General features: G+C 38.2%; 1 protein-coding gene across 1 annotated transcript in view; it reads left to right on the top strand.

Moving 5' to 3' along the window:
• The window catches only part of clasp1a (cytoplasmic linker associated protein 1a), a 154,604-nt gene that overhangs the window by 31,849 nt on the left and 96,128 nt on the right, over nt 1-26,627 (top strand). The window contains 3 exon segments of the mRNA XM_061918624.1: nt 19,732-19,810; nt 20,586-20,689; nt 25,211-25,302. Of these exon segments, the coding sequence (XP_061774608.1) occupies nt 19,732-19,810; nt 20,586-20,689; nt 25,211-25,302 (275 nt within the window).

Raw genomic sequence — 26,627 nt, 5'->3', positions numbered from 1 at the left:
GTGCAAAATATTGCTCATCTGTAGTGGTCTTTCTTGAACTAATTGGTAAAAAAATATATAAAGATAACTAAAAACTTGTTGAAAAATAAACAAGTGATTCAATTATAAATAAAGATTTCTACACATAGAAGTAATCATCAACTTATCGTGCCTTCTTTAGGGAATGCAATAGAGATCCCCCTGGATTCATGAACTTAATTCTAAACATTTCTTCACAAGAAATCTTTAACATCACTATTTATGGAACATGTCCACAAAAATCCAGCTGTCAACACTGAATATTGCATTGTTGCATTTCTTTTCACAGTTTGAGAACTTACATTCATATTTTGTTGAAGTATTATTCAAATATAATTATAAAGGAATTTTGAATCGTTGCTATTTTTAGAATATTTTTTGAAAAATCTCATGTACCCCTTGGCATACCTTCGCGTACCCTAAGGGGTATGCGTTACCCCCATTTAATAAGCACTGTGCTAGAGGAAGAAGAGTGCTTGAAACCCCGCATGTCAACATCTCCATTCAGTGCCCCACCAACAAAATGCCCAAGCAACCATTACCACATCAACACCGAATGAAAAAAATAAGTCAACAGAAGGAGATAACGTCCGCAGGAACCTACCGCATAGTGAAGGACATACACTATTTGATTTCCTATTATGCAGCTGATTTTTATTTGACAGCTATTGAAATATCTTGTGTGACATCATGCACAAAAGTGCACTTCATTTGTTTTTAACTATTGTAGTGGTGTTCTGTACAAAAAGTGCACTTTAATTTAGTGTTGTTTTGATATGTCATCTTAGTGACAACATGTGCAAAAGTGAACTAATAGCTTGTTTTAAAATGTCTCTGACAATCTCGCACTTTCTGTTTTGAAATTACATGAATGTTTGTGCCACTGCTTAGTAACTGTTTAATGAATACAGTTTTGGTAAATTGACTTAGTTGTGGTTTCCCTCTCTGCATGAAAGTTTAAAATTAGCATATATTAATGCAGTATGAACAAGAATGTTTTAATGTAGACACATAGAATTATCATACTGTAGTGATTATATGTATGAAATTGTTAATTCAAGGCTAAGGCAAAATATCGAGATATATATCGTGTGTCGTGACATGGCCTAAAAATATTGAGATATTAATAAAAAGCCATATCGCCCAGCCATAATTAGTGTAAATGCAGTCAATAGCAACAATAAACAGATGACCACTGGAAGCCATTTTAAAACAGGCTTTGCTGAGATTGGAGCCATGGCAATCTCACACGTTGAATGAAGCTGGATAGGACGTGAAACATTGGATTAGTAAACAGAAGGGATAAAACTAGAGCTGGCCTGATAATGGGATCGGATCAGGGCTGGGATTTTCCTTAAAATGGTCGCGATGATGAGCTGCTGAGTCCTGCTGGTCTTTGTTCCCCAGTGTTTACGTCCCAAAGATTGTATTCATGTGAAAGATTCCTTCAAAAGGGCTGCACGCTCAGGGAGACAGTTACATTTCTATATTCCATGTTACACACATGCGGGAGGGTGCAAGTTACAATCAATCAACAGGGCAAATACACTCCTGAGATACTAATCCTCACCACCAAAGGGAAAAAATTAAGTTTATTTTAAGTAATATTACCACTGGAGGACAAGAGAAGGAATAGAGGAAATGCAATGGCTAAGCATTCTAACCACAGGACAACAAAAGAAGCTAACCACTAAAGCGTCAATGTAAAGTAGGGGTGATCAATCCAGATGTTGATACAACTAATATGTAGTCTAGTGTCAGTATATAAACAATACTGAAGTAATTGGATTAATATTTTTAGTTTTTATTCTTCAAAATCATGGTATTATTGTTTTTGTTTATGTTAAAGTCAGGGAGTACGTCTCTGGATATAGAAAGGCTTTGTGGCCAAAGCCCAAATTATTTAAATGGGAGCCAGTAGTAGTGTTTTTTTTGGTGGGTTTTTTTCAAGTCATTGTGCTCTAGACCAGGGGTGGGCATTACGTCGATTGCGATCGACTGGTCGATCTCGGAGGGTGTGTCAGTCGATCTCAAGCCAGGCATTAAAAAATATACATAAAAATGAGCAATCATCAATCATACCAAGACTTCACTTTCGTCAGTTGTTTGACATTCTCGGCACCCGAGGATCTTGTGAGATGACGCTGGCTGCTGCAAGCTCATATTTAAGAAAAAAATCACTAACAGGGCGGACGCAGAGAAACACATTTTATTTCTAGAGACTCCATAACTACTGTCAAAACTCTAAAGACCGACTGCACAGTTCCTGTCTTCACCATAAAAGAGCTGTGTCATCCTGCCTGTGCTAACAAAATAAGAGTCTCAGAAAGCTAGCGTGCACAAGCTAGCAAGCTACGGAGTTTGATGCCAATGTATTTCTCCCCCGCCCTCAGCGACCGCTTTCTCACTTGCTTGCCCACCCGCACACTCACTGACGTCACTCACCTGCTGCCAGACATTAAAGGGCCACACACATATGCTACTCTCATAACAAAGTGTTTAAAAACGAGTATGCAAGTTGGACAAATGAAATGCCAAATCCAACCACTTTCATGTGGTATTGGACAGAAAGGAGGACTTTTTTTTTCCTCCATTTGAAAATGCGGACGTTATCAGCACCACTGTCTAATTCCAATCAATGCAAGTCATCAGAATCAAATACACCAACTTATATTCTTGTCTTCATGAAAGAATGTTGGATCCATTATGGATTGAACTTTCACAGTATCATGTTAGAGCCGCTCGACATCCATTGCTTTCCTCCTCTCCAAAGTTCTCATAGTCATCATTGTCACCGACGTCCCACTGGGTCCTTATTGTCACCGATGTCCCACTGGGTGTGAGTTTTCCTTGCCCTTATGTGGGCCTACCGAGGATGTCGTAGTGGTTTGTGCAGCCCTTTGAGACACTAGTGATTTAGGGCTATATAAGTAAACATTGATTGATTGATTGATTATCATTAAACACCATTAACTTGTTAACAAAAATGTCTCTTTCATAAATAAATAAATATAAATTATAAATAGGAATGAGATAGATCTCCTCGACTTGGTCAATTGAAAAGTAGCTCACCTGCAGAAAAAGTGTGAGCGCCCCTTTTTAGTTAAAAATAATAGTATGTAGCATTCACTACCACAAATGTAATACATCATCCGGTTTACAGCAATACTAGCAAATTATACATTTACTAAGATAAATATTATAAGAAATGTGTTGTTTACTTTAGTTATTTTCAATAAATCATTTTCAGTTCTATTATCTATTTTGAAATGATCTGATCAGGATATTGATTGGGTCATTCCTAGATCAAACACTTGTAATGGCAATATTTTGTTGAGGTAGTGAGAGTTAAGTGCTGCTGCTTGCTGATACCTTGAACATTTGTGAACAAATCAGGGAGAGTGCTCGTTTGCGACTAGGGATGCAAGGGTACTCTGTAAACATACACCTTACACAATCTAAAATTCAAACCACACCTGAGTGTGTTTTCATTAATTATAAGCTATTTGAGTTAAACATTTTTTTGCAATTTAGGATAGTATAGGATAGACATTATTTATACCCCAATGGGGAAATTATGTGGTGGCAGTGCAGATACAAAAAGTCCACAAAATATACATGAAAAAAAAGGGAAACTTAAATTAAAAGAGCACCAAGCTGATGCAACCAGCTTCCACTTCAGCAGCACAATTTCTACATACAGCTACAAAAGTCAAACAACAAAAAATGTGCACTGAATAATACATATTGCACACATACTGCACCATACCACACCATTGAACGATTTGATTTCCCTTGTGGTTCATTAAAGTTTGTCTAAGTCCAAATACATATACAAACAACAAACCACTATTTCAAATTAATTCCCACATACTGTACACCGCGGTGGCCTCTGCGGTGCTCCAACACCATTGTCTGTTGGGCAGGGGGCAGCACAGGAAGAGACCAAACAAAGCAACCTGCGTCCTCAGCTGACCACTAGCTCTCAACTAATGTACCGTACGCGTGAACGAGTGAGAATAAGTCCAGGGAGACCGAAGTGTCCGATACATGCTCATTCATCTCTTGCCCTTTGTTATACCACTGATACTTTGTTTACTGCAGAATGCAGTTTTTGCTGACAAGCAAAATAAAGAAATAACTTTTTGCATGTAAAATTGTTCACTTTACACCCAAAACATTTACCAAAAACCATGGCCCCAAAACCTTGTTACGGAGTGTGCCGTGGGTTTCCTGTACCTTTGAACCCCAAAGGCAAATGTCCGTAGTATGTTTATGTGAACCGTAAGCGATCGTCATTGTTAATTGCTGTTATTTATAAAATTGTTAAACTTAAACATTATTGAAGAGAGCAATTAATAAGAAAATAATTCATATTACAGCAAGTTTATCCCAAAATAGAATACCAATATTAACTGAGACTTCTGCCATTGACCTCATGCATTATTGCAGCAAATTTTGATTAGTTTTTTCTATAAGCAATAAAAAGAAAAAAAGATTCTGGTATGATAAATAAGTGGCCACTGATTGCATTATTCAGGTGGGCGCTAATGACAAGGTTTATAACACTTATTTTCCCTGTGGCAGCTATAGACGGGTGTCCGCTAAAACAGAGTTGACTATCTGAAAATAAAAGCTGAAATGTTGAGCTCTGGTGTAATTTTGTCTTTTGATGTCAAACCCAAAAGTTTTTGTCTCTAGCAAACATTTGATTGAAAGATATTTTACTTTTAGAGGGGAGTATTTCCAACTGAATTAGGATTATGGGTGGACGTGTGCTGCAATGACGAGTGCCCAGGTTTAGTGTGAATGATAGCAGTCCTACAAGAATATATGGCGTTTGGTGGTCGTGGCTTTGCAGGATGCATGTGTTTATCCAACCACACTGGAACCAGCTTGGCAACACAAGGATGGACATAGAAAGCTGGAGGAGTGAATTTTAAACGGTGTTGCTTTGAGTGAGCTGCTTAGGCTTAAACAGACTGAGAATCAGTTTAAGTTGTGAAAGCCTGTTAATAAATGCACTCTGATTACAGTTTTGCAACTCACATTCTAGCTATTAAATTTTCAAAGGACATTATTTTTTCTTCCATGCAGTCAGCTCACAATCAGGGCTCTGACACGATGAATGAATGAATTACGCTCTTGCAAAAAAAGTGGGAACTTGCGTGATGCTGTACTGTTTTATAAATATGTGGGGGAAAAATTAATTTCAGTGGGCATTTATAGGCCAGAAATGTGGACTACTGGGGCAAACCTGGGATTTTTTGGAATGTTAAAAATAAATCGCCTGAAAGTTATGTTGATATGGTTTGAATGTGTCGAGAAATGTTGAAGTAAAGTAGTACCTGAAGTACAGTACAGTAGCAACTTAACTTGTGAATAGTTTGAGATATTAGCTGTCTCTCAGCTTTGCTATGTTTTAAAATTGTGTGCATACCTTAAAGGCCTACTGAAATTAGATTTTCTTATTCAAACGGGGATAGCAGGTCCATTCTATGTGTCATACTTGATCATTTCGCGATATTGCCATATTTTTGCTGAAAAGGTTTAGTAGAGAACATCAACGATAAAGTTCGCAACTTTTGGTCGCTAATAACAAAGCCTTGCCTGTACCAGAAGTAGCAGACAATGTGCGCGTGACGTCACGGGTTGTGGAGCTCCTCACATCTGAACATTGTTTACAATCATGGCCACAAGCAGCGAGAGCGATTCGGACTGAGAAAGCGACAATTTCTCCATTAATTTGAGCAAGGATGAAAGATTTGTGAATGAGGAAAGTGAGAGTGAAGGACTAGAAAAAAAGAAAAAAAAAATAGACGGCAGAGCGATTCTGATGTTATTACACAAATTTACTAGGATAATTCTGGAAAATCCCTTATCTGCTTATTGCGTTACTAGTGTTTTAGTGAGATTATATGGTCATACCTGTACAACCTCAAGGTCGGAGGGGTGTGGCCACGGGTGTGGTGACCGCCAGTGTCTCCGAACAAAGCCACGTTTCTCGACGAGGCGAAGGTAGCTGATGCTTCCTCCACGTTGGAAGCATCCGACGGTCGGGGGCGGCCGGTGGGAGGAGGCAAGAGAGTCCGCAGCTGCCTCTTTGACAGGTGCAGGTGGAACGACGCAAGCTCTCCGCTCATGTCTACTGTAAGAGCCGACTTATTACCACACTTTTCTCACCGAAACCTGCCGGTTGACATGTGGTAGGGAACCATGTTCGCTTGACTGCTCTGTTCCATAGTAAAGCTTCATCGTCATCTTTCGGGAATGTAAACAAGGAAACACCGGCTGTGTTTGTGTTGCTAAAGGCGGCCGCAATACACCGCTTTGCACCTACATCTTTCTTCTTTGACGTCTCTATTATTAATTGAACAAATTGCAAAAGATTCAGCAACACAGTTGTCCATAATACCGTGGAATTATGCAATGAAAAGAGACGACTTATAGCTGTGAACGGTGCTGGACCAAAATGTCCTCTACAATGCGTGACGTCACGCGCACGCGTCATCATACTGTGCCGTTTTAGCATGATACTTCCGCGCGAAATTTAAAATTGTAATTTAGTAAACTAAACCGGTCGTATTGGGATGTGTTGCAATGTTAAGATTTCATCATTGATATATAAACTATCAGACTGTGTGGTCGGTAGTAGTGGGTTTCAGTAGGCCTTTAAGTTACAAGCCTTTTTCAGTCGGTTAAAATAAGATTTTTAACGGGGTTGTGACATCTAATAAATAAATAAAAATGTATATATTGTTAGACGTTGTATAAGATATATAAGATAAGATGACTAGATTTTAGGGGAAAAAAGTACCAAAAACTAGTGAAATGATCTGTCCATGCAGCTAGTTAATTTTACTTGATAAAACATCCTAAATTAAGATTTGTGTATCCAAACATTATCAGGAGTTTTGACCTACAAATAAGTATTTTATTCTGAAAACAAGCATCATTCAACTTGTACTTCTTAAATTTAACATCCTTGAAATGTTACAGATTCTTTAAACAAGATGTATGTATGGAGAAAACCAAAATATTTTAACTATAATTATTATTTTCTCATTTTGTAAATTTTTAAACTAGAATAGACAAACTCTAAATTATTCATGCTAAAATTAAGATTATAATTTAAAGTCAATTAATACAAATAAGTAGCTCTTAAAACTAAGGACTTTTCTAGAAATACAATTTTAAATCCTGCTAAATGGCAAATAATCTGCCGTGTAGTCCTGACTCACACTTAATGGTCGAAGATTTAGCTTGTTGTGTGTGTCTTCACGGGAAGTCACGCAAAGACTTCGGAGATAGTGTTGCCAGATGTCCAAAGAGAAACACAGTAACAGCTCTTAAAAACAAGTTTATAATAAAGGGATAATGCGCTGACTTAGCAACACTGGACGAAAGAGACACCACATTAGTTCGGTCCCCAGGGTAAATGCTGTACAATACTATTACATACAACTACTGTAGTTTTTTGTATTAAATTCAATTATATTGGTCTCAAACAATATTTGTATCTAAAAGTTATTTTTTCCTTTTAAAAGGCATGTTGCATGTTAAAACTGTGCTGTTTTTGGGGCACCAAGAAGTAAATTGATTTTAGTTCATTTCAATGGAAGGAGCTGCTTTGAGATACGAGTATTTTGAATTACGAGCTTTGTCGTGGAAATAATTGTGCTCATAACTTATTTTGAGGAAAAAAGTATAATTTTGGGAAACGTAATTTTTGGGTATTAAAATAGTGATGCAAGCCACAATACTTTTATGACTGAAACAACACTGCTGAAACTGGAAGTTGTGATGCCATAAGCTGGAAGCATGCCCTTGTCTTGTCTGGTGTGGTCATTCAGTAGGACTTCAACTTACGAGTTTCTTTGATTGAACTCAACGCAAAACACTCGCATCTCAAATAAGTTTTGCCTTCACACTCATTCTCTTCTTTCCAAGGGTTGAAAAAACTAAGTTATGTCAATATTTGTTCATAAGTTAATGTTGGTGAGTAAGAACTGATCTTTCGGGCAGATCTTACAGGGTTAACTGTAGCATTTGCTAGCCAACTAATCGTGGGGATTCTTGTAAATAAAATGTTAGCTTGCAACTTAAAGCGGAACAAATAGCCAAGAGACGGCTCTTATCTCAAAACACTCTTATGTTAAGACACGGTAAAGGTGAGGCACCACTGTACCTCAACATACTCCAGAAAAACCCGCGGACAGCGATCTGCAGAATATGCAATGAATGTGGAAATATAAAGAGGAGGATCTTCTTCGAAGACCTAATGCACGTCAGCTTTGATCACCTATAATTCAAACATTCTGATCGCCACTCTAATATGTAAACAACATAACACAGAAAAAGAAAGTACTTCTGTGCGGGTTTGACTCAGTCTGTGGCACCATTTAGTAGTATTAGGCCTGTAATACAATTTTCATACATTTATGATTGTTTTGTTCTTTGAAATATGAATATTAATTTTGTGCAATTGCCCTGACTGACTTGATTTTAGTGAGGTAAGTACACAGTCAAAGCCATAAATGCAATAATTGGCATGATTAATTTTATTCAGTTTGAGGCCAACAATTTTTGGTGCATCCCTAGTTAAAATAGATGGCATGAATGTCCTGATTGAGTTACGTTTCTCATGTTAAATGTTTTGAGAAATATGGAACTTTTAAACATTTGAAATTTATTTTCAATAGGAAACTACAGAAAATGTTAGATTTTTTTGGAATATGTCAATTAAGTATAACGTGCTGAACATTTTGGTTTTGAATTGTCTTAAATTAAAGAAAAATGGAAATAATTCACTCAATATTTTACCGACTTAACATAGAAGCTTAAAGTTTTTAATTTTTTCAGTACTAACCACTATAAAGTCTCTATTCATGAAATGTTGATTTTGATGCGATATTATTTTTGAGCAGTAGAGGACACTTAATCAACGTCAACTCTCGTAAGTTTTTCTGATTTTATTTTATACCTCAGTTATTTACAGGAGCTTGTCAAGTTAGTTTGATAATCCTGAATCAATGAACAATTGGATCAGTGGAAACATTTTTCATCAAGAAAATAATAATATTTCCAGTATATCAAAGTCATTACATACCCGTAGAATGTCTGCTCATCCGTACATTTCTGCAGTGTAATTTGTCCTTTACTATTACTTTCTTAGTGTCATGGAGGAATCAAACATGTCATATAAGTATGAAGGGTATGAAAGAGGTGCATTTGTAGCATCATAAGCTTTGATAACTGTTGGTGCTGCCATCCAGTGTTCAACTTTTAACAGTGTCTTCACCAGAAAATAGGTTGTAGTCCGTCAGGTGACTTTTAAACAGAATTGAACAAAGTGGTGGGCCAACAAACCTATAAGGCTACTGTGCAGCAAACAGAGTGCGAACTATCTGAGTACACAAGGGGCCTAGATCTTATCATTAAAAGCTAATACGAGCAAAACAATCCAACAAGCAATCTAACAAACAATCTATGCAATGGAATCCATCCCTATATCTTATAAAAAAAATACGATTTGTCGAGTGATCCCAAGGATTATTCGTTGGTCGCGTTCCCAGAGATTTCGAACTATCTGGTGCTCAAGACATTCCAAACAACAAAACAAATAAAAACTTGGAAAAGCATGGATGTCTACAACTTCTTTGTGTGTGGCTGGGTCAAGGAAATTCCTATCAAGACTCTCCCAGATAAAACATGCCTCGTTTTTGCTCGGATATGGTTGCATTTCATGATTTAACTTTGCGTCTACCGCCATGTTTGTTGCTTTAATTATTGTTGCACAGTCGGCATGTTTTTCTCCGTCTTGATCAAAATATGACTTTAGATCTCAACATTGTCCAAGTGATGCAAGCGTCAGTGTTCTTGCAAAAAACTCATTTAAATAAGGCGGTCTGCACCTCTTTTCAATTGTATTTACAGACTTTGTAGATTACACTTAACACACCCACTTATAATACATGCAATTTTATAGCTTGAACATGCTGTTTAGCGCAAAATATTTGGTCCTTTAGTGCAGAGTTTTTTTTTAACCTTTTTTGAGCCAAGGCAAATTTTTTGCGTTGAAAAAATCCAGAAGCACACCACCAGCAGAAATCCAGTTGACAGCAAAAAGTCGTTGTAGGTGTACTGTCACGACTTGTCACATCAGGCCGTGACTTATTTTGAGTTTATTGCTGTTTTCCTGTGTGTAGTGTTTTAGTTCTTGTCTTGCGCTCCTATTTTGGTATTTTCCTGTAGCACTTTCATGTCTTCCTTTGAGCGATATTTTCCGCATCTACTTTGTTTTAGCAATCAATAATATTTCAGTTGTTTTTATCCTCCTTTGTGGGGACATTGTTGATTGTCATGTCATGTTTGCATGTACATTGTGGACTAGGGCTGTGAATCTTTGGGTGTCCCCTGATTCGATTCAATATCGATTCTTGGGGTCACGATTCGATTAAAAATCTATTTTTTTTTTCAATTCAACACGATTCTCGATTCAAAAACAATTTTTTTCCCCAATTCAAAAGGATTCTCTATTCATTCAATACATAGGATTTCAGCAGGTACTACCCCAGTCTGCTGACAAGCAAGTAGAGTAGTAGATTTTTGCAAAAAGCTTTTATTATTGTAAAGGAGAGTGTTTTATCAACTGTTTGCAATAATGTAAATTTGTTTTAACTAATAAATAAACCAAAAATATGACTTATTTTATCTTTGTGAAAATATTGGACACAGTGTGTTGTCAAGCTTATGAGATGCGATGCAAGTGTAAGCCGCTGTGACACTATTGTTCTTTTTTTATTTTTATAAATGTCTAATGATAATGTCAATGAGGGATTTTTAATCACTGCTATGTTGAAATTATGAATAATATTGATACTGTTGTTGATGATATTCATTTTTGTTTCACTACTTTTGGTTTGTTCTGTGTCGTATTTGTGTCTCCTCAATTGCTCGGGTAACTGCAGTTCTGAGTGTTGCTGGGTCAGGTTTGGTTTTGGAATTGGATTGTATTGATACGGTATTGCTGTGTATTGTTTTGTTGGATTGATTAATTAAAAAAAAAAATCCACAAAAACAAATAGATTTTTAAAAAATTGAGAATCGATTCTGAATCGCACAATGTGAGAAATGCGATTCAAATACGAATCGATTTTTTCCCACACCCCTATTGTTGACGCCGTGTTTGCTCCACAGTAAGTCTTTGCTGTCGTCCAGCTAGGGCTGGGCGATATGGCCTTTTTTTAATATCTCGATATTTTTAGGCCATATCACGATACACAATATATATCTCGATATTTTGCCTAAACCTTGAATTAACACTTGATACATATAATCTCACCATTATGATGATTCTATGTGTCTACATTAAAACATTCTTGTTCATACTGCATTAATATATTCTCATTTTAAACTTTCATGCAGAGAAGGAAATCACAACTAAGTCAATTGACCAAAACTGTATTTATTAAACATTTATTAAGCGGTGGCACAAACATTCATGTCGTTTCAAAACAGAAAGTGCAAGATTGTCAGACATTTTAAAACAAGCTATTAGTGCACTTTTGTGCATGTAGTCACTAAGATGACATATCAAAACAACACTAAATTAAAGTGCACTTTTTGTACAGAACGCCACTACAATAGTTTAAAACAAATAAAGTGCACTTATGTGCATAATTTTGTGGGCGTGTGGCACCGAATGGAGATGTTGAAATGAGGAGTAAGCACTCTTCATTCTCTTACCATGAATTGATTAACATTACCCCGACTTAAACAAGTTGAAAAACTTATTCGGGTGTTACCATTTAGTGGTTAATTGTATGGAATATGTACTGAACTGTGCAATCTACTAATAAAAGTTTCAATCAATCAAAAAAAAAAAAACTCTAGCGGGTGACTTTTCAAATGATGCTACATATTAACAGTAATGCTACTTTTGGTAGCAACGCTTTAGCACCACGCTTGACAAATTACGGTTGTCTGTTTGACATAATCCCGCTTGAAGCCAAACTACCGCCAGACGATGGACCCCTTGCTGTTTCTCATGGGAATTAATTCTTCCTTCATTTGTTACCAGATTCGCACCTTCTTTCTCTCGTATTACCGCTCGCACCACAGCTAAGGTTACCCATGCTGCTACCTCTCTGCTCCGCTAGGGCGTATGACGTATGATGTGACAGTATGTGACATATGTAAGAAGATGTGCTTGCTGTCTGTGAGAAGGAGAGACAACAGAGTGGGAAGAGCCTGTAGTGTAATGACAGCACCTAAAAGCAACTGCGTGAGAACGTATACTCGAATATCACAATATAGTCATTTTTTATATTGCACGGAGACAAACCCGCGATATATCGGGTATATTGATATATCGCCCCGCCCTACGTCATCATTCTGTTATTTTTTTCTTTGTAGCCAGTTCACATTTAGTTTCGTTCAGCATAACCATCCCTAAGCTTCAATGCCTTTTCTTAGGGGCACTCACCTTGTTTATTTGTGGTTTAAGCATTAGACACCTTTACCTGCACAGCCCTTCCGCTGTTTCCGACATCTACAGAGCAATTAGTTACCGGCTGCCACCTACTGATATGGAAGAGTATTACCGGTTACTTTGCCGAGCTCTAGATAGCAACGACCCACTACATCAGGGGTCGGCAACTCGCGGCTCCGGAGCCGCATGCGGCCCTTTGGTCACTCTGATGTGGCTCAGCTGCATAATCAACGACTCCCCGACTATTTCGGGAGGTTTCCGGAGTTTGGTGCCTCTCCCGGGAATCACTCTGGGACAACATTCTCCGGTCTTCACCCGGTCTACAATTTTGAGTGCGTGCCGTGTTGGATTTACTTTTAACTTGGGACGGTGTGGCGCAGTGGGAGAGTGGCCGTGCGCAACCTGAGGGTCCCTGGTTCAAATCCCACCTAGTACCAACCTCGTCACGTCCGTTGTCTCCTGAGCAAAACACTTCACCCTTGCTCCTGATGGGTGCTGGTTGGCGCCTTGCATGGCAGCTCCCTCCATCAGTGTGTGAATGTGTGTGTGAATGGGTAAATTTGGAAGTAGTGTCAAAGCGCTTTGAGTACCTTGAAGGTAGAAAAGCGCTATACAAGTACAACCCATTTATTTTATTTATTTAACTTCCTCTTTAACATGTCGTTGCGCCCGCTTTTATACAATGCTATCTGCTTGTTATACGCAGCTCTTGTCAACTCACGCACATGCCTGCAAGGCATACCTGTTCAACAGCCATATAGGTTACACTGAAGGTTTTAATATAAAAAACTTTAACACTCTTACTAATATGCGCCACACTGTGGACCCACACCATACAAGAATGACAAACACATTTCGGGAGAACATCTGCCCCCCCCTAACTCGCCCACCTCAACCGACGCAGGGGTGGGGGGGTGGTTGCGGCGTTTGGTGCTAGCGGGTGCGTATAATGTAGCCAGGAAGAGTCAGGGATGAATGGGATTGTGGATATTTGTACTGTTGTGTTTATGTTGTCTTACAGTGCGGATGTTCTCCCGAAATGTGTTTGTCATTCTTGTATGGTGTGGGTTCACAGTGTGGCGCATATTAGTAAGAGTGTTAAAGTTGTTTGTATTACAACCCTCAGTGTAACCTGTATGGCTGTTGAACAAGTATGTCTTGCAGCGTTGAGCGTGCGTCTGCAGGAGCCACATACAACGTGTAACTGAGCTGGTAAGCTGTTTGTGCATGTTGTAGAGGGTGTTAAAGGCAGCACTTTCATTGCACTCCCTTATTATTGTAGTTTGGATGAATATCATCAGATATTCGCGAGAATAGATGCTTTGAGAATTCGGGATCCTCCGGAAAATATGGGAGGGTTGGCAAGTGTAATGCCTTTATTTACAAATTGTTAATTTATATAGGCTAGTAAGGTACCTTACTAGCCTATATAAATCAACCATTTATAAATACACGTCAGTAGGCTAAATGAACCTGTTTAATATAAGTGTAATGCTGTCAAGGGGCATTCATGTAAAACTCACAGGCCGCACTAACATTACATTTTATCATTAAAGTGCGGGCCGCGTGTCTGAGACCCCTGGTTTATACATAGTACAAAGCAACAAAAAAAACAACTGCATGCAGTTTATTTCATTTTAAATTTCAAAAGAGTTTTGCGGTTCCCATTGTTTTCTTTTGTGAAACGGGTCAAAATGGCTCTTTGAGTGGTAAAGTTTGCCAACCCCTGCAGTACAACAACACATAATTTGCAGACTACAATTACTGGTTTGCAAAAAAATATTTTGACCAAAATAGGTGAAATTAGATAATCTCCCACGGCACACCAGACTTTATCTCACGGCCCACGGGTGTGCCGTGGCACAGTGATTAAAAAACACTGCTTTAGTGCTATTACAAAAGTCTTTCAGATAAGAACTACTAAATACTGGTACTTAACTACTAGTTAAGTACCAGTATTTATCCGTCATACACAAGCGGTAGAAAATGAATACATCACAAACTGTATCCAAGCATGATATAGGTTCACACTGATGTATGTTCACGCTGATGTGTTGCTGCTTGTTACTTAAGTAGATGTTCACCCCCTTGATGCTGTACTCTTCAAATGTATTGATTACTGATGGTATTGAATGGTTACTGTCCCCTGTTTGCGATCTTTTGTGTTAGACATTCGATTTGTGATTTTGGTGTTAAAAATATAGTCTAGTATAGTAAAATGTAGTATTGGCTGTGACTTTGTCCTAGAAATGATAGGTTGCGGATATATGTCAAAGGTTCTGAAATCTCTTCAATAACTTTTTTGGTTGTTTATATATGATTTTAGGTACAATCAGTTGAGGTCTTGGATTTACCATTTTTCACTATATTGATTATTTCCTCTTGTCACTCCTTCGAGGAACATAGAGTTGGGGTTTCTATCTATGTTGTCATTCAAGTCCTCAACTGACTCGGTATCTGGAATATTTTCCTCCAGAATTGGTCCAATGTTCACAAAGTACTTATTGAAGCTTTCAACTACTTTGTTAATGTTGTAATTTTTTACATTTCCATCTAAGAAGTATATAGATAGTCCATTTTTGTAACACTATTTAGGATGCCCCATGTTGCTCTCATATTGTTTTTGTTGTTGTCTAATGGCTGTAATGGTATTTTCTACATGTTCGTATTATGTCAGTTAGCTTGTTCGTGTACGTTTTGAACTCCTTGTGGACCTCCATTCAGTTTTATGTAGATTTTGCACGTGCTCTCTTGGCGATTTTAGCATTGCGTTTAGTGGGGTGTTGTTCATGTACACATTTGTGCCCTTCAGTATTTTCCCCGTTTCAGCAATACCATTTTGGTTTTCCTGTTGGCGAGCTTAACGATGGTGACTGACGTGATATTGTTGCCTCTTCTATTTAGTGGAATGCACGCATAAATTGTGTTCATATTGACATCAATTCTCTTTGATTGCAGAAAGTTGACTGTGTTGTTTTGTTGAAGAAGTAGTTTATTAGTTAAAAAAAAATGTTTACTACTTCTTCTATGTGATTTATTTATCACATAGAGGAAGTAGTAAACATTTGGGTGGATTGATTTAGTTTTTCCTTACAAAACCTTTGCTCTGGTTTTCTTATACCGTGTTGATTATCGTATCACCAAACCTAAAGATAAAAAAACTATTCAGTCTGCGTATTATTCCGTGGGATATTGTCTAAAATCCAAACAAATAATTCCACGCAACAAACCATATTTTCTGCACTTAAAACTATAATTATTCAACTATGTTTATGGTTGTGTCTGTCTGGAACACATTCATTTGATTTACTGGTACATCATTTATTAAAAAAAAAAATTGTGAGACCTTATAGGACAGTTTCTAATGAAAATTGAAGTACGTTAGTATTATTTTCATTCTGTTTTAAATTTAGTATGTTTGGTACGTTTCTACACATCAAGGATGTATTCAGGCGCTGTATTAAGTGTCTAATTCCACAATGTTCTGATCTGTAATGTAAACCTTGAACATGAAAATGCTGAACTGTTAACTAAAGTTGCTGTGTGAGTTTCTTCTATATAACAGAAGCTACTGTAGTCTGTACGTGTGATTCCTAATAGCGCTCCTGTTATAGTCCCTGCCTGTGGCAAACAGGACTCGCTGACGTCACCTTCCATCCCGTGGTTGCCGTCTGATAGGTTGCATCTCTGCCTCAAGGTCATGACTTGTGGCTGTCCCAAATCGGTTTCATAACAAATGTATTCTTAAACAAGGCTGAGGGAACAACTTGGTTGCAAGCACAAGTTAGTCTTGGTTGGAAACATAAAAACATGATAAAGCGCTCCAACAGTAAGCTCATTATTTGACTAGGAAGTCTTAAGCGTTATTCAACGTTCAATCTTCAGTGAGATGCTCATGTTGTGCTCTATTGCTGTGTCAGCATTTTTAATGACACATTTATAGTTAATTTTTTTTACATTCTGGATCTGTCTGTTAGAATGGAATTATTATCTGGTTATTTCTTTGTTAACGGGTAAACTTAGTATATCAGCAGGGGATTAAAATCTTATTTCCCCCACTGTTGTTTTTTGGTAAGACTTAATTTGTGTCCACCATTTGTTTGTTCAACGCTGCAAATTGAACTGCTATTACATGTTAAACAGTGATACCAAAATGAGCACATCACAAGTAATAACAAATTATACCAATTGTATTAACGTGCTGGCTGGAATAAACACGCACTTAGAAATAGCTCCGTGCCTGCCTACTTTATGTGTTATAGATAAACCTATGAATAACTGAGACATCTATAATAGTCTCCTTCTTGTTGTGTGTGCAGTTGTGCACTCTCCAAAAGCTGTGGATGTTATAACGTGACTGGGCCGGCACGCTGTTTATATGGAGGAAAAGTCGACGTGACGACAGGCTGTCCTCACTCAGGTCCGGCTGGAAATAGGGAGAAATTCGGGAGAATGGTTGTCCCAGAAGATTTTCGGGAGAGGCACTGAAATTCGGGAGTCTCCTGGAAAATTTGGGAGGGTTGGCAAGTATGTTCTAAAGTACCCTAAATAAACCAAACCACCACCTTAAAGCCGAGGTACGTACAGAGCCATTACTATGGCATATTGTTAGACCCTTAATTAAGGAAGGAATGAGTTGTGGTAATAGTACTAGCAAGGTTGTTATTGAAAGGGGTAACATACAAGATTAGGTGAACATTTTATGCATTTTACTGTGTTACTTATACGTTATACTACAGCAGTTTGTCTACAAATAAAATCCTGTCCATCATTGTCACTAGACTTTGGTTGACAACAGTAAAAGTTGACTACTAGTACATGAACATAGTCCACTAGGTGTCTCGCTGTACTTTTTTTTTTTTTTTTTTTTTGTCAGGAACCATGCACAGAAAATATTAGACGTAAGGTAAACATGCTTTCTACCAGATAATAGCGTTCCGTCTAATTCCCATCAGTAGTTTCTGTAGAAGGCAAATTGAAGACTTTTGTCGGCGATCACTCGAAACGAGTATGATTGTCCTCCTGTTGGTGGGGTTACCTTCAGGAGAACGCCTGTGCGTGGAATCTTTTAAAGTGGGGAGACTGGTGCACAGACAGCCACCACACTGTCTTTGGCAAAGAGAAGGCCAGGGTCCAATGGCATGGAGACCAAAACAATTGGGGGCCCATCTTTGCTGCAGCCTTCTGCTGCCTTTGTGACCGTTGTGGAGCTTATACGCAACCATCATCCGCCCACTCCGCCGTTAAGGTCTTTTTTGACGAGGGAGACGTGCAGACTCGAACGTCACTTCTTCGCTGTGGGGAGCTGTATCCGGTGGCGACCGGCACCTCGTCACACCTGCAGCAGGCTGCCTGAGCTCCGGTCTGTTGGAGGACCGCCTATGGTGTGCCTACCAGCACATGTTTTTCTCTCAGGGTGTGCTCTCCTAGCCTTTTGTCTTCCCAGACTAACCCACAAGGCAGTGGGGAAGTGTTTGAGTGATGCCAGGGCGTGTCCACAAAGTGGGCAGCACGCCTCTCGGGACCACTGCAGCTCCGAGATCCCCTGCTACGTTTGCCTTGAGCGGCGGGGCCCTATTTACCGCGTGTGGCCACGTGGAGGCCTTACAAGAGTCTTGGTGAAGGAGAGGCTGTGTACTGGCAGGAGAAGACTGACGCACAATGCTGCTACTCCATTCACCACTAGGGCTAGCCAGTGGCAGTGACTGTAAGCGAGAGGTTAGCAAGCAGATGGGAAGTAGACATGCAACCTTCCCTCTAACTACTGCATTAGACGTTACACTGTAGAACACACACACTAATAATGCTAATTATGAAACATACTGGGCAGAAACACAATGAAACAATGTTGACACTTGGTTTCCTTAATGGTTTCCTAAACATAGAAATGTTGGGAAGTAGTTGAACTTAGTAGTATTTTATTCCATGCTGGTTTAGTTTATTTGAGCTTTATTTGATTTCCTGCCTGTTTTTGAAGGTGTTCCTCAAGGGTCTATATTGAGTCTAATGCTGGTTGGCATTTATGTCAATGACATCTGTCTGTTTGATCATAAACATATATATGCTGATGACACTAGCTACACATCCAGTCTATCCTTGACTACAGCTTTGGCTACACGTGCAGCCCAGTTTTCTGCAAGTCCAGCATACCGTTTCTTTCCTCAATTCAGTTTTAAATAAAAAAAAACAACTAAATGCAAAGCATTCAGTAGGTTGATGCCTCAAAATATTTTCGTTAGATGTATCTGAGTTTGAATATGTCCAGAGACTCTCAGAATCTAGCTCCAGAGTATGTTTTCATTTGCATCTCACAAAAACCTTTGTGTGGTAGTTTCACTTTTGCAGTTAGTGTCTAAAAGACTTGTTTTTTTGGAATGGAAGGGCCATACTACTTCTGACCAAGTGTAACTTTAACACTGCCAAGTCCTGAGTAGCTATAAAGTTCAGAAGATCGTCTTTGCGTGGGTGCGTACCCCGGAACCATACAGTAGATACTCAACTTGGTGTGAGTTCAATGTCCCGACGATTTGATTGTAAGGCTAATAATCGAATTAAACTCCTCAGATTTGAATCGTCAAAGTTGACTAATCTAATACACCCTTACTTTATACAGAAAAATACAGTTTAAAACTTCTCAACAACTTTATTACAGATCTATCTGATTTTTGATCATTGAGAAACCATCTGGCGACTTTTGAAGACTTTTTGGTTGCTCAATACTTCTGCACACTACATTTATCGTTTTTTTAATTTGTAAAATAAAAAAAATAAAAAATAGTATGAATCATTTTTCTTCTACATTACAATTTTATTGGTCCATCCATCCTTCTATTTTCTACCGCTTATTCCCTTTGGGGTGGCGGGGGCTCTGATGCCTATCTCTGCTACAATCGGGCGGAAGGTGGGGTACACCCTGGACCAGTCGCCACCTCATCACAGGGCCAACACAGATAGACAGACAACATTTACACTCACATTCACACACTAGGGCCTATTTAGTGTTGCCAAGTCTTCACATAAAATCCCAATAAAATGTATGTCTGTGACAACACATGGAAAAGCTAAAGGTGTATAAATACTTTACAAGCTATTATGGGATGCAATGACTGCTGAAGGAGAATTTGAAGCTACTTGTGACAGTTACAAAGTCATATTTAAAAGCTGTTGCTGATATGCTGTTGAAGTTTAATCCAACTCTTCATATTCTTTGACTCCACAAGGTGGCTCTCCTCGGCTTGGACATGCTCGCTGCTTTACTGACCAGGTTACAAGAACGCTTTAAAGCTCAGGTGGGAACAGGTAAGTTGAGCCACTTTGTCATTTAAAAAAAAAAAAGAAGAATTTTAATTGTTGTTGCTTTTGTTCATGTTGGAACAAAAAACTGCAACTTTGCTAGTCCCCTTCATAATTGTTTAGCCATTTGATTAGTACAGAAGGTCCTCGCTCTATGTACAAGTTATGTTTCCATGACCGTGCAGTAAGTCATAGTTGATACCTAAATTATAGTTAAATGAACAGCTAGGTCAGTCATTATGTGCACAAAAAACATGAAATACTGTACATACAACAATATGTTTGTCCACTCATATATTTGGTCATTGTAGTTTTCCTAAAAGTAATGTTTAAAAAAATCGTCTTGTGAGTTTATCAAGACACCCCTAATCTTTATCTGCTATGACGGTCACAGTGTTTGGGCAGCTTTGAACAAACATGCAACTAATGTTGATTTCTGCACTTTTTGAACATTTTACCATGTTTAATTTCAGCTTTCAGTTTTTTTTTATTCACTGCCATCAGAAGGCTCTGCTTCATACCTGCGAGACACCCTGAAGGAAAAAAGTTAACACTAAAGAATAAAACGTTTTTGCTTTGACTCACTATCATTATATTTTTGGAGTGCGTCACAAACCCCAAAAATGACTTAAAACGAGGACCCCCTGTATTCATCCCTTATCATCAAACAAATATCAATGGTGTGTTTACTGTGTATTATTTTGGGGGAATTGAATGCTGTTACATGGCCTACAAAATGACATCTGAACTGAAGTTTGTCTGAAATATGTTGTTGCCTCAGTTCTGCCCAGTCTTATTGATCGATTGGGGGATTCAAAAGACCAAGTGAGAGAACAGGACCAAGCACTGCTGTTAAAGATCATGGAACAAGCTGCAACTCCGCAGGTACTGTGTCAACAGATATTAACATGGGTTTGCAAATCTCATATAGGTCTCAGATATTGGTTCAATATCATCAAAATTACAAGTATTTGATTTAATTGTCTTGCATCTAAACTCTTTGATATAAGCGCTTCAATAGAAACAACCAGTTAACATTAAATGTTCTCCTATAACAGGGGTCGGCAACCTTTACCACTCAAAGAGCCATTTTGATCCGTTTCACAAAATAAAGAAGACAATGGGAGCCACAAAACTCTTTTGAAATTTAAAATGAATTAACACAGCATAAAGAGTGTTTTTCTTTGCTTTGTGCTACGTGTATACCAGGGGTCTCAGACACGCGGCCCACACCTTGATAAGAATAATTTAATGTTAGTGCGGCCCGCGACTTTTTATATGAATGCCGCTTGACAGCATTACGCATGTCAACCCTCCCAAGTTTTTCGGGAGGATCCCGAATTCTCACAGCAACTATTCTCGCGTTTATCTGCTGAAGGTCACCCAGATAACAAAACTAAGGGCGAGATATGAAGCCACTGCTTTTGACACCTTCTCCAACATGTACAAACGGCTTGCCAGCCCAGTAACATGTCATATCTGGCTTCCGCAGATACACATACTCGACTGCAAGGCATAGTTGTTCAACAGTCATACAGGTTACACTGAAGGTTGTGATATAAACAACTTTAACACTCTTACTAATACGCACCACACTTTGAACTCACACCAAACAAGAATGACAAACACATTTCGGGAGAACATCCTCACAGTGACAACATAAACAGAATAGAACAAATACCCCCAATCCCATGCATCCTTGATTCTTCCTGGCTATATTATACACCCCGCTAGCACCAAGCCCCCCCGTGTGTCGGTTGAAGTGGGCGGGTTTGGGGGGCGGGGGTGTTTAATACAGCCAGGAATAGTCACGGATGCAGGGGATTGTGGGTATTTGTTCTGTTCTTTTTACGTTGTGTTACTGTGAGGATGTTCTCCCAAAATGTGTTTGTCATTCTTGTTTGGTGTGGGTTCACAGTGTGGCACATATTAGTAAGCGTGTTAAAGTTGTTGATATCACAACCTTCAGTGTAACCTGTATGGCTGTTGAGTAAGTATGCCTTGCAATCTCGTACGTGTGATGACATAAGTAGCGAAATGCATGCGTCCGGCCGGCACACAGATAGCATGGTGTAAAAGCGGGCGCGATGACATGTTAAAAGTAAAGCCATCACGGCACGCCCTCAGCATTGTTGTCCGAGTGAAAATCGGAGACTATTAGCCGGAAGAGGCACCAAAATCCGTAAGCCTCCTGAAATAACCGGAGGGGGCGGCGATTATGCAGCTGAGCCACATCAGAGTGGCCAAAGAGCCGCATGTGGCTCCGGAGGCACGGGTTGCCGACCCCTGTCCTATAGGCACACAAGTTTGGTCTTTTACTCTATATCTTACACATACAAAGTGTGGGAGCAAAAGAGTATTATGAAGTATGCTGTAACAAACTGCATCATTCAACCTAATGCGTCTTGAGATTAACATTATGAATTATTGTGACCTCTAGAGTCTACAGTATGTGTCGCCAAAACAGTTACCACTGCACTTCAACTTAAAAACAGCATACGTCCATTACACATGGTTAATAATAGTGTAAATAGTAAGCCTCGGGTACAAAAATAATATTTTCCGTTTTTTTCTCTACCTCTTATAGAAACCGATAAATAATAATGGCAGGATTAAAAAAAGGTTGCTGTTATTTGGTTAATAACTAGCAATTTTAAAGAAGACACTCAATTTACAGGGATACATGTCATGAACATACACTCCATCTTACTCTAAGCAACATTTATTTTATGAAGTTGTTTTCTTTTTAGAACAAATATAAATTGCAACTGTACTTTTTAAATATCATGTTGATAATTGCTTGTCATTCTATAACTGACTTTCATTTACACATCTTCAACTTTACCATGCACTTATGGTATTTCTTCTGTTGTTTCAAGCAAGTATAGCTTCTAGCTAGCTGAGCTAGCATGCCTGCTCCTGCTTGCTCTCTGTGTGTGACATGATTCCCGGTCCTAATACTTAATAATGATACTTGATAATGATACTTAAGATACTAAAAAATACGGACCATTTGTCGTAATGGAGATGATAATTATTAACTTAGTTGCGTCCCTCCACACTGTGTATGAAGAATCACAATTTGCTAATAGCTAGGTAACTAAGGGACTAAAAAGTTTGGCTTTTTTGATCGATTTTGAAAGGAATTAATCAGTGAGGGTGATAACATACTTTTACATGAAAATCGACCGATACTGATTAGTGGCCGACAAATAGGTTTTTTATATCTACCTTTTTTTTTTAATTTGAGTAATTTCGCTTGATCTAACATTCCACTCTGCAAAATAAAAAAGTTTGTATGATTCCTGCTGATATCTCATCCGACCAATATTGGTATCGGCAAATACTCAAGTCTCCATTTTGGTATTGTATTGGAAGTCAAAAAGTTATTTTGGAAGACTCCGAAGATAAACTTAACTTTTAATGTCTTAATTTAAAAAAACATGCTGTAAATGTTGTCTATTAGATGACAAAAGGACTGTTGCCATATGCACACAAACATTTATAATATCAAAAAACACCCCAGTGTTGACCCACACTAGTGAAGGTTAAGAAATGTTCATATAAAATCGTATTCACCTCTATTTTGTTCAATCTTAAGTCTGAAAAAGCGGTTACAATTGACTTGTTGGCATTAAAACATGTCCGTTCATCAATAAAGTTATATATAGCATATACTAGGCTTGGGTGATAAATCCATTTTATCGATAAATTAAAATGTTTTTGTTGCAGACGATCCAAAAAATTTGAAATCTATGTTTTTCTCTTCTTGCTTTATCATATTTTTTGGCCAAGGAGCTTTCGCCTCCCTCCTTATTTTCTTACGGAGATTCACACGCGGAGATAGAACAGCAAGGCTATTGATAATGCAAACAAGAGCGAGATGTTTGTTCCAAAGAAAATAAAAATGTTGTCAGTGGTTTGGTTTTGCGGAAACAGGCACGCTACACAAAGTTTGTTTAAAAAAGGCAACAAACCTATTGCAGCATCTGAAACAGAAGCATCCAGCCAAATGGGGGAATTTAAACTCTTTACAAGACAAACAAGAACATAACAGAAAACAAACTCCCGCTTAAAAGCAGAGAACTGTGGTGGAATCATTTATGCGAGGTACCATATAAGATGAAAAAGAAGTTCATAAACGCGGTCACTCTGCATGTCGCTAAAAATGTGGTGCCCAAAAAGTGGAAAATATTGTTTTTATTAACTGATTAAACTATAGAGGCCTCTTAATGCCAGATTTTTATTTACAGAAGTATTTTTTTTTAACACAAAATATTTAGGTTCATACTTAATCGTCCAAATTATGTCTGCTCCAAAAAGAACGACTTTATACACATTATAATTTTGTGAATAGTAAGATGCAGTGTATGCAGTGTCATTTCAAACTATAAGTATTTGATCAAATAAAATCAAAACTTGTTTTTGCATTATCTCAATTATTTTTATTGATTAAGTTACTTAAAAAGCAGGGAAAAAATATACAATGATGAAGTATACCAGTCGTTCTCAAATGGGGGTACGCGTACCCCTGGGGCTACTTTAAGGCATTGCAAGGGGTACGTGAGATATTTTAAAAATATTCTAAAAATTGAAAAATCCTTTATAAATATATTTATTAAATAATACTTCAACAAAATATGAATGTAAGTTCATAAACTGTGAAAAGAAATGCAACAATGCAATTTTCATTTTTGTGGACATGTCCCATAAATATTGATGTTAAAGATTTCTTTTTTTGTGAAGAAATGTTTAGAAGTTCATGAAACCAGATGGATCTCTATTACAATCCCACCAAAAGGGCACTTTAAGTTGATGATTACTTCTATGTGTAGAAATCTTTATAATTGAATCACTTGTTTTATTTTTCAACAAGTTTTTTGTTATTTTTATATCTTTTTTTTCCAAATAGTTCAAGAAAGACCACTACAAATGAGCAACATTTTGCACTGTTATACAATTGAATAAATCAGAAACTGATGACATAGTGCTGTATTTTACTTCTCTATCTCTTTTTTTCAACCAAAAATCCTTTGCTCCTTATTGGGGGGTACTTGAATTAAAAAAATGTTCACAGGGGGTACGTCACTGAAAAAAGGTTGAGAACCACTGAAGTATACATTTAAATCAGTGTTTATTTAAATGCAGCCCCGGGAAACATAATGAATGTTTTTTTGAACCGCCACTTTGTATTATATAGCGCATGCACATCTGTTTACTGCTGCACAATAACTTCATGTTCTGTTAGTATTTTTGTTTTAACATGAGATAATATGGCACATTTATTCTGTTTTACTAATCCACATGCACACAAGTTCAAAAGCCTACTTTTGCTTGTGGGGAAGAGAAAAAAAACTCTTGCTGTGCTCTTAGCCTTGGTAAAGATGATACTCCTTTGTGTTGCAGTTTGTTTGGGACCGAATGCTGGGAGGCTTCAAACATAAGAACAACAGGACAAGAGAAGGAGTGTGCCTTTGCCTTATTGCCACATTGAATATGTGAGTCTCCACTTGTATCAATTACCAAACACTTGAAGATAATTCCTTATTCAAGTTTCAACTTTTGCAATTTCTTCTCTCTGTAGTTTTAATTTACACTTCTCTCATTTATATGCTAGGCTATGCTAGGTCTGGCTGTGTTACAGTAAGACCATGTTAAAATGGGGCGTGGGGGGGGGGGGGGGGGTAATCCTTTTTTATTTTTTAATTTTTTTCTTTGTCATGAAAAAGGGACGTTTTTGGCATGAAAAGGGAGGTTTTTTTGGTTGGTGCACTAATTGTAAGTGTATATTGTGTTTTATTATGTTGATTAAATAATAAAAAAAAAGAATTAAAAAATATTGCGGCCCGGTGGTTGGGGACCACTGCTCTAATTGGTACCGACCAAATTCTGTTTCTACTACAGGGTACTGTTTTACACTCAGACTTACAAACCCCGTTTCCAATTGAGTTGGGATATTGTGTTAGATGTAAATATAAACGGAATACCACAATTTGCAAATCATTTTTAACCCATATTCAGTTGAATATGCTACAAAGACAACATATTTGATGTTCAAACTGAAACATTTTTTTTTGCAAATAATCATCCATCCATCCATCCATTTTCTACCGCTTATTCCCTTTCGGGGTCGCGGGGGGCGCTGGCGCCTATCTCAGCTACAATCGGGCAGAAGGCGGGGTACACCCTGGACAAGTCGCCACCTCATCGCAGGGCCAACACAGATAGACAGACAACATTCACACTCACATTCACACACTAGGGCCAATTTAGTGTTGCCAATCAATCTATCCCCAGGTGCATGTCTTTGGAAGTGGGAGGAAGCCGGAGTACCCGGAGGGAACCCACGCATTCACGGGGAGAACATGCAAACTCCACACAGAAAGATCTTGAGCCTGGATTTGAACCCAGGACTGCAGGACCTTCGTATTGTGAGGCAGACGCACTAACCCCTCTGTTTAGAATTTGATGCCAGCAACACGTGACAAAGAAGTTGGGAAAGGTGTCAATAAATACTGATAACGTTGAGAAATGCTCATCAAACACTTATTGGGAACATCCCACCGGTGTGCAGGCTAATTGGGAACAGCTGGGTGCCATGATTGGGTTTAAAAACAGCTTCCCAAAAAATGCTCTGTCTTACACAAGAAAGGATGGGGCGAAGTACACCCCTTTGTCCACAACTGCGTGAGCAAATAGTCAAACAGTTTAAGAACAACGTTTCTCGAAGTGCAATTGCAAGAAATTTAGGGATTTCAACATCTACGGTCCATAATATCATCAAAAGGTTCAGAGAATCTGGAGAAATCACTCCACGTATACG

Source organism: Nerophis ophidion, linkage group LG13, assembly GCF_033978795.1.
Source record: "Nerophis ophidion isolate RoL-2023_Sa linkage group LG13, RoL_Noph_v1.0, whole genome shotgun sequence".
NCBI lineage: Eukaryota > Metazoa > Chordata > Actinopteri > Syngnathiformes > Syngnathidae > Nerophis > Nerophis ophidion.
This window is presented reverse-complemented; position numbering and strand designations above follow the sequence as displayed.